Source organism: Rattus norvegicus, chromosome 8, assembly GCF_036323735.1.
Source record: "Rattus norvegicus strain BN/NHsdMcwi chromosome 8, GRCr8, whole genome shotgun sequence".
In the NCBI taxonomy this organism is placed as follows: domain Eukaryota; kingdom Metazoa; phylum Chordata; class Mammalia; order Rodentia; family Muridae; genus Rattus; species Rattus norvegicus.
This window is the reverse complement of record NC_086026.1, coordinates 46,938,072-46,947,186: the sequence shown is the minus strand read 5'-3', so window position 1 is coordinate 46,947,186 and position 9,115 is coordinate 46,938,072. Positions and strand designations below refer to the sequence as shown.

Here is a 9,115-nt window from a genome sequence, read left to right as displayed (position 1 = left end):
AAATAATGGCACTATGTCCACAAAAGATGTGTAAAATTATAAAGATGAAGCACATAAACCCTTAAATTATTTAAAATTAACAAAATTGTTTTTCATTTCAGGAGAGTTGTTATGGCTAATAAGTGCAAGCTATGATAAATAGAGAATACAAAAGCTTAAAAAGTGAGAGAAAATGATTCAGGTACAAAATTTTACACTAATATAATTTAGTTCATGAAGTACCTTCTCCAATTTTGCCAAATACAAATGGACTAAATGTTGTGACAGTCATTCTTATCTGATGTATCCTATAAATTTTCTAATTTTATCTAGCTGATCAGTGTTAAAGATAAAGTTATTTTTTTGGTGTAAAAGGGGAAATGATGAGGTGAGCTCCCTTTGTACTAAGGTGTGTCAACTTTCAATTTTTAGTTCTTTACTGGCAGAGAGCTAAGTGCTGGCAGGATTACTGTCTTGTCATTTCTACGGTCCATCATCAAGTTTGCTATTTTGTAGATGTTTGTCCTTCTCACCAGCTCAACACAAGCTGAGAGATCTCTTAGATGTTGTCTAACTGCCGATTGGACATAATAAAGATCTGAAGGCCAAGATATGCTGCAGAAAGTATGTGGGCAGAACTCCAGGCTTACAGAGGAACATAGGGTGAGGAAAGCTGAAGCTGGAGCTTCAGAATAGACACGGTAGGGAAGTGATATGGACCAAAACAGGGCATAGGGGTTAAGAGATAATCACCAGTTGGGTCTCAAAACTAGAAGAATGGGGTTAAATTTAGAGAAGATAGTGCATGCCCTGTGAAAGGCCTAAGACACAAAGTGTCAGTCAGAATCTCATGGTAGAGCTTACAGAGGCCTGTGAGCAATGCTCCTTTGGTGACATTAGTAAAAAGAGGAGAACCCCCAAGCAGCATGAGGGTGCCTCCATTGCTAGCTCCTACATTTCACTTTCCTTTGGCAATTGGAATCCAAACTGTTCCGAAAAACATAATGATTTCAACTCTTTCTCCTAAGGGATTTTGTGGCAACTGTAGAAGGCTAAGCTAACGACAAGGCTTCATGAGTGTTCCCATAACACACACCCATGTCGCAACCTAACCTACAGGCTATTTCTTGATGTGATTTCAAGCACGTGTACATAAGGAGACAGGAGAACCTTCTGACTGCTTATTCAAACTGGTATTATTTCTCAGGAATTTTTAATGGCTGATGTTGATGAGTAAGGATAATTTGACTTAAGATGAGATATTTTTGGGCAGGATTTAGAGGGAAAAATTCATTAAAATGCATAGGAATTACTCAGGTTTTTATAATCAAGCCTTGACGAAAATTTGGTCTTGCAAGCAGGAGTTGCTCAGTGGCTATGCCCTGGGAAGGTCTCTAGGAAAGGGCACCTCAGCTTATGCACTGTACAGGGAGATTATTAGCAGGGAGGCAATGTCTGTTCACCATGACATCAGCGGTCCCTTCTTGGACATTCTATTGGTTCCTAGAGAGTTCTTGGCATCCTCTGTGATGTCACCAGTGTTGTAGTAACCACCAGTGCCCTACTTTTTCTCTGTCCCTGCCTGGCAGATACACAGGAAGACATGTTTTCCCGGCTTCGCAAGAATTTTGGGAGAGTGAACGCCGATTTTGGACAGACTGGAGTGAGGGAATCTCGCCTTTCATCAAAAATAAATGATGGACAACGAAAGCTGGCCTGGGGAATGCTGAGTAAGTTCTGTGAATTGTATGCTGAGCTTTCTGTCAGAGGGAGAATAGGCTTAGGCTGACCTGTCTAGCAATAGGCCATAACAACTGGAGTATCTGCAAAGGACTTGAATTTCCATGAAGATCACAATTCCTAAAAGTCAAGGATTTCAGAACATTAGTTTGCCCATCCCCAAAGGGAGGATATGGTAAGGCCAATGCTATTATTCTGTGAACTTCTGGCCTTCACTTTTAACGTGCATATGATACGTTACATTGATATAATAACACGATCAGGAGACACTGAGTGTCCAACTTTATTGAACTTAGACAGGGCATCAATCTACTTCACTCTCATTGCTTCTTTAAATAAAGTAGATCTCTGTCTTTAGTATCAGGGAGAGAATTATGCTTCTGGCCTTATGTTCTTAGAACTCCTTTGCCTTTTTCTAATTGGCAGAGATGGGACATCCTTAGCATTATAAATTAGAGTTTGTGTGTTACAAACATTTTTTTACAGTACTAAAACTATTTGTAGCAGGTAGACCAAGATTCAGCCTGTAACCAATTGGCACTTCTGTGGCATTTGGTGTTTCAGTTAGGGGAATTGATAAGTCCGTTGACCATGACATCCCCCGCAATGCTTTTAAATTCCAAATGGTGTGGACTAGAGTATCAGTGCAGGACATCTGAGTATCTCCAATCACTCAAATCTTTTGGAGGTTGAATTTATCACCTGACTTCTGAAAGTACAGCGGTGAGGGTCCTGAAAGAAAGTTGTACCGTGTTAACTTGATAACAATCCCGGAGAAGCCATCTCTGTGGTACATGGAGCATGGGTCAGCAGGCATAGGGAACACCCGGCATCTGACATCTCTTGGTCTCTATAGAGTGCTGGGAGAGTTGACATCCACTGAGGAGGTCTCTTAGGCAACAACAAACTCTTTGTGGTGACACTGTGTTCTACACATGTTCTCCTCCTGTTTGGGGCTTGCCATGGTCTATGCACACTCATCAGTTTCCCCAAAAATGTTCACTTGTGTTCTTCTACCTACAGAGGATGGGAGACTGACATCATCCCCTGGCCCTGTGGTAATCAACAAGGAGGCCAACACGGAGAACACAGAAGAGCAGAGACTGATTAGACAGCTGCAGTCAGCTACTGAGGAGAGAAATGAGCTAAGAGATCTCCTGACTTATGTGACAGAGAGATACAGGAACAACAGGTATGCATTGCTCCAAACTGCCTTGTGTCACTCATGGACCTGCAATGTCACCTACATCTTATTCTATTAAGGTGTTGGGGTCTAGAAAGCTGTGCCTCCCAAAATACTCGTCCTAAACCTCATTTCTGATATAGAGGAGATTCAGAACCTGACCCTTGGTCAGGAGTGAGGTGGGAAATGGTCTCATCTGCTGCCTCCAGCTGAAAATCTGAACTTGTGGCCTTAGTGAGGATTCAGGTATAACGTTACTGGAGCATGAGTTCCCAGTGTGCATTTGGAAAGCCCTTGACAGGTGGGAGCTTTGCAAGGTTCTAGGTGCTGTGAGTTTGGGTGTGTGCTAGGAAGGTGACTTATTGCTGGACTCTTGTTGCAGTAGCCTGAGGTGACAGATCCCAAATTGTTCATCTCAATGTTTGACTAGATGGCCAGAGACACAGGGCTTTTCCTTCTTTTTTGTTTACCTCTGAGCCAATAATGTGGCATGCATTTTTTCTGATTCTGATTGTGTTCTCCGTTTGCATATTTCGCTCCCTTTTTCATTCTCTTACTGTTTACTTTTCTTTTCCTGTGTGTGTGTCCCAGTTTCTGTTCTCTGTGTGTACACACCTACATGCATATGCACAATTTTTATATGTTTATATTTCCCCCCACACTTGGAATCTAGTGGTCTATGTTTTTTCCTGAGTATATTCATGTATAACAATTTCATGGTGATGTGAGTGCTTTGTTTTGGGAGCCCCTCTTCAACTGCACACTTCTTTAGCAATGTGCTCACATTTGTCTGTATATTTGTGCCATTGGGGCAGATTATACTTTTGTGGCGATTTATGTTCTCAACTCCATAATTGTGTGAATTGTGTGTCTCTACCATATTAATTATTAAGGATGTAGAATTCCTGTTGTCAAAACAGGAAAAATGAAATCACAGTTTTCTAGGTCTTGGATGTGGGAGAGCTGTGGCCTAGGCCCTTGTTAGCATAACTAGCTTGACTGCAGATCCAGCCCTTCTGAGTGAAGAAAGGGAACCTGGGAACCCTTTATCTCGATGCCGAGCTTATGGGGTCCTGGGCCCAGAATAACAAGTTTCTGAAGCTGAAGAAGCTTCCAATATGTAGAACTCAGAAATTGTCCTCCCAGGGCTGGGGTACTAGAAGACCCAGCCTGAGTTCATATATTCCTAAACGCAGATGTTCATTGGGTTTTACTCTCCTAGGGCCAGCCGCTACATCAGGTCAAATCCATTTTATGAAAAATTGAAGATAAAGGAGAGGGAGGTCATGTCATTACTGCACAACTTAGAGATGAGGAACATCGAGCATTGTGAGAAATTTCAGGAGATCCAGAAGGAAATTAACTTCTATCGGTGAGCACTGGTCAGAGAGGCCATTAACTCTGCTTTGCCCACAGGTGCCATCCTTTGTTCTGACTGGAGGTCTAGCAGCTCTGGCTCCATGTCTTGTGCTCTTTAAACATCACTGTGTCCTGGGCCTTTTGGACTCAGTTTTTAGGTCCACAGGAGACTGTTACTCATACCCAGAGTGTCTAGGCATCTTCAGAAGGCTCTAGGTAGACCAGTACTTATTCAGCTCACCAAATGGCTAATAGGCTGAACTGGGCCTCTGCGGTCACACCAGGTTAACAAAACTCAGTGTGTGGACCACATGGATAACATGACCTTCCCTTAATTCTACTGACCTCCTTTGAGGGTATTTGCCCACTATTTATTAATGTTGCCCCCATGCCTTTTGCTTCCATGGATAGATGTATATCCCCTGTTGTTGTGGAGAGAAATGAACGCTTTTTGGTACTTGGGTCACAGAAACAATTTAGTCTTCCCTGAATTGGCTGTTTGATGTTTGTGCAGCAGCCTTGTGTGTATCAAGATGTATTCTATGAAGTTTTCACTTGTATCTGGGTCCAGAGCGTGTTTGTGAGACTTGCGAGTAGGAATGGGAGGAAGAGGGTGCAGGATCTAACTATGCAGTGTGTGTTTCCAGGAACCTGCCCATCCGGATCCATATGGACAAGATATGTATGCAGAAGAAGTTGTTCCCATTCAGAAAGGAGAGCAAAGCAGAACAGCTTGATTCTGCACCGCTGCTACAGAAATTTTTGTTTGATTTGAACAAGAAAGATAAAGACGAACAGGAGAAAACCAGCAACCTCCAGACCAAGCAACATCTGGTAGGGACAAGCAGCTGTGTCAGCCTAAAATTATCTGATTCCATTTGCCAATTTGATACATGTTTGCTTTCCCTACCACCTTAATAATGTACACTCCAACAATACAACCACCTCATGCTATGGAATGTTCATTCCTCTGTCTGTGCACGAGTATTCTGGGAAGACAACCACTTTTCAGGAACTGACTTATTAACAACTATGCTTTGGTGCTCTTTTTGAAGCTGCAGTCTGGAAATGGTGACAGATGAATAACCTATCATATTACTGCATGTCCCTGTGATAGAATGGATGCTATGTACCACTTTGAACAAGTTTTGTTCCTGTGATAAATGATATTCTGTGGTCATGTGACCTCCAAGTTGGGAAGCACCTTTCAGGGATAAGAACCGAGTGCATATGGCAAATTATTCTTTGTCATTGGCTTTCATCTTGGTGACAGGTTGACTTCTCCTTTCATCCTGCAACCCAATGAGGTCTCTTCCCATTGCCCTGTTCTTGGTTTGCACTGGTTAAAGTCTGAGGCCCAGATGGGCAGCCCACATTACTGTCAGGGTTGTTGTAGACTTTGCCCTGCCCACAGACACACCAGCAATGTTATCAGTTAACACATCAATGGTGACCTAAAATAGAGCTGAGTGGGTAGAAGGCAGCAAGCTGATAGCTAGCATGCAAGTCCCCAACACATCAGTTTCTGAATAACTGCCTTCCTCTCCCTGGTCTCAGGAATTGCAAAAGAGCTAGAATGGGACACACAGCAGGAAGAGAGCCTCCTGAAGAATAGGTTGCTTTCTCAGGATTCCCCTGCGGACCGCCATCCTGAATAATACCAACATTTTTTTGGATGAATACTCTCCCTCATAGTTTAATTTATTTTTTGCTAAGAAACACTAAATTTATCTTTCACTAAGCCAGTCTGACTGATTGATATCTTATTCTCTTTCTGTTTAGGATAACACCACTTGAGAGACCACTTGGGAACTGCATTGCCATTTTGCCTGCTAGAGGAGAAACAGCAATATAACTGTGCTTCTAAATGTTCACTAAGAATATGCTGTTTAGAAATATTTTTGTTATGATCTTAAATGAAGTTTTTGTTTTGTTATTTCATAGTTATATGTTCTTGTTAATATTTTTCACATCTGAAAATACTTTTATATATTTATATTAATATTCATTTTAATCATTTTTGTTTTAAATTGTATTCCTTATGAATAAAACTTGATTTGTAACACTTGACTCTTTAGACCATCTTGCTTATTCAAGTGTTCTGCTCCCTCTTGTGCTCTTAGAACTGACAGCTAATGGTGGATTCTGCATGGTCGAGAGTTCCTGGGCTAAATAGTAAATTCAAAGCCACCAATGCTTACCTAGAGTGATAGTGTGTTTTGTGTGGATAATGTGTTCTTTTCTTGGATGCACATTTTATGATGTGATCACTGCCATACTTTATCCATGCGGTCATGTTTTCTGCTAATCTTTTTTTTTGAAAAATTTTTTTAATTTATTTAATAATTAATAATAATTCTTTGGTTTCCGGGCAAACATCCCCCTCCCCCCTCCCCTTCCTTATGGGTGTTCCCCTCCCAACCCTTCCCCCATTGCCGTCCTCCCCCCAACAATCTAGTTCACTGGGGGTTCACTCTTAGCAGGACCCAGGGCTTCCCCTTCCACTGGTGCTCTTACTAGGATATTCATTGCTACCTATGAGGTCAGAGTCCAGGGTCAGTCCATGTATAGTCTTTAGGTAGTGGCTTAGTCCCTGGAAGCTCTGGTTGCTTGGCATTGTTGTATATATGGGGTCTCGAGCCCCTTCGAGCTCTTCCAGTTCTTTCGCTGGTTCCTTCAATGGGGGTCCTATTCTCAGTTCAGTGGTTTGCTGCTGGCATTCGCCTCTGTATTTGCCCCATTCTGGCTGTGTCTCTCAGGAGCGATCTACTTCTGGCTCCTGTCGGTCTGCACTTCTTTGCTTCATCCATCTTGTCTAATTGGGTGGCTGTATATGTATGGGCCACATGTGGGGCAGGCTCTGAATGGGTGTTCCTTCAGTCTCTGTTTTAATCTTTGCCTCTCTCTTCCCTGCCAAGGGTATTCTTGTTCCCCTTTTAGAGAAGGAGTGAAGCATTCACATTTTGATCATCCATCTTGAGTTTCATTTGTTCTAGGCATCTAGGGTAATTCAAGCATTTGGGCTAAAAGCCACTTATCAGTGAGTGCATACCATGTATGTCTTTCTGTGATTGGGTTAGATCACTCAGGATGATATTTTCCAGTTCCAAACATTTGCCTACGAATTTCATAAAGCCGTTGTTTTTGATAGCTGAGTAATATCCCATTGTGTAGATGTACCACATTTTCTGTATCCATTCCTCTGTTGAAGGGTATCTGGGTTCTTTCCAGCTTCTGGCTATTATAAATAAGGCTGCTATGAACATAGTGGAGCACGTGTATTAGAATGGCTACTCCAGCTTGCTTCTTCTGACCATTTGCTTGGAAAGTTGTTTTCCAGCCTTTCACTCTGAGGTAGTGTCTGTCTTTGTCTCTGAGGTGTGTTTCCTGTAGGCAGCAGAATGCAGGGTCCTCGTTGCGTATCCAGTTTGTTAATCTATGTCTTTTTATTGGGGAGTTGAGGCCATTGGTGTTGAGAGATATCAAGAAATAGTGATTATTGCTTCCTGTTATATTCATATTTGGATGTGAGGTTACGTTTGTGTGCTTTTCTTCTCTTTGTTTTGTTGCCAAGACGATTAGTTTCTTGCTTCTTCTAGGGTATAGCTTGCCTCCTTATGTTGGGCTCTACCCTTTATTATCCTTTGTAGTGCTGGATTTGTAGAAAGATATTGTGTAAATTTGGTTTTGTCATGGAATATCTTGGTTTCTCCATCTATGTTAATTGAGAGTTTTGCAGGATACAGTAACCTGGGCTGGCACTTTTGTTATCTTAGGGTCTGTATGACATCTGTCCAGGATCTTCTGCCTTCATAGTTTCTGGCAAAAAGTCTGGTGTGATTCTGATAGGTCTGCCATTATATGTTACTTGACCTTTTTCCCTTACTGCTTTTAATATTCTTTCTTTATTTTGTGCGTTTGGTGTTTTGACTATTATGTGACGGGAGGTGTTTCTTTTCTGGTCCAATCTATTTGGAGTTCTGTAGGCTTCTTGTATGCCTATGGGTATCTCTTTTTTTAGGTTAGGGACGTTTTCTTCTATGATTTTGTTGAAGATATTTACTGGTCCTTTGAGCTGGGAGTCTTCACTCTCTTCTATACCTATTATCCTTAGGTTTGATCTTCTCATTGAGTCCTGGATTTCCTGTATGTTTTGGACCAGTAGCTTTTTCTGCTTTACATTATCTTTGACAGTTGAGTCAATGATTTCTAGGGAATCTTCTGCTCCCGAGATTCTCTCTTCCATCTCTTGTATTCTGTTGGTGAAGCTTCTATCTACAGCTACTTGTCTCTTCTTTTGATTTTCTATATCCAGGGTTGTTTCCATGTGTTCTTTCTTGATTGCTTCTATTTCCATTTTTAATTCCTTCAACTGTTTGATTGTGTTTTCCTGGAATTCTTTCAGGGATTTTTGTGTCTCCTCTCTATGGGTTTCTACTTGTTTATTTATGTTTTCCTGGAATTCTTTCAGGCATTTTCGCGATTCCTCTCTGTAGGCTTCTACTTGTTCTCTAAGGGAGTTCTTCACGTCTTTCGTGAAGTCCTCCAGAATCATGATCAAATATGATTTTGAAACTAGATCTTGCTTTTCTGGTGTGTTTGGATATTCCATGATTTTTTTGGGGGGAGAATTGGGCTCCGATGATGCCATGTAGTCTTGGTTTCTGTTGCTTGGGTTCCTGCGCTTGCCTCTCGCCATCAGATTATCTCTAGTGTTGCTTTGTTCTGCTATTTCTGACAGTGGCTAGACTGTCCTATAAGCCTGTGCGTCAGGAGTGCTGTAGACCAGTTTTCCTGTTTTCTTTCAGCCAGTTATGGGGACAGAGTGTTCTGCTTTCGGGCGTGTAGTTTTTC

General features: G+C 41.7%; 1 protein-coding gene across 3 annotated transcripts; it reads left to right on the top strand.

The window, feature by feature from the left end:
• Nucleotides 1-1,507: 1,507 nt before the first annotated feature.
• On the top strand, nucleotides 1,508-6,324 carry LOC134480032 (disks large homolog 5-like). Of its 3 annotated transcripts, XM_063266324.1 has the most exons (5): nucleotides 1,508-1,709; nucleotides 2,743-2,911; nucleotides 4,125-4,274; nucleotides 4,909-5,095; nucleotides 6,044-6,324. In XM_063266324.1, the coding sequence occupies exons 1-5, from the start codon at nucleotides 1,583-1,585 to the stop codon at nucleotides 6,056-6,058; spliced, it is 648 nt and encodes a 215-aa protein (XP_063122394.1). In that variant the 5' UTR covers nucleotides 1,508-1,582; the 3' UTR covers nucleotides 6,059-6,324. The 3 variants fall into 3 exon arrangements, with proteins under 3 accessions (XP_063122394.1, XP_063122395.1, XP_063122396.1); XM_063266325.1 differs by lacking the exon at nucleotides 4,125-4,274; XM_063266326.1 differs by lacking the exons at nucleotides 4,125-4,274; nucleotides 4,909-5,095.
• Nucleotides 6,325-9,115: the final 2,791 nt, after the last annotated feature.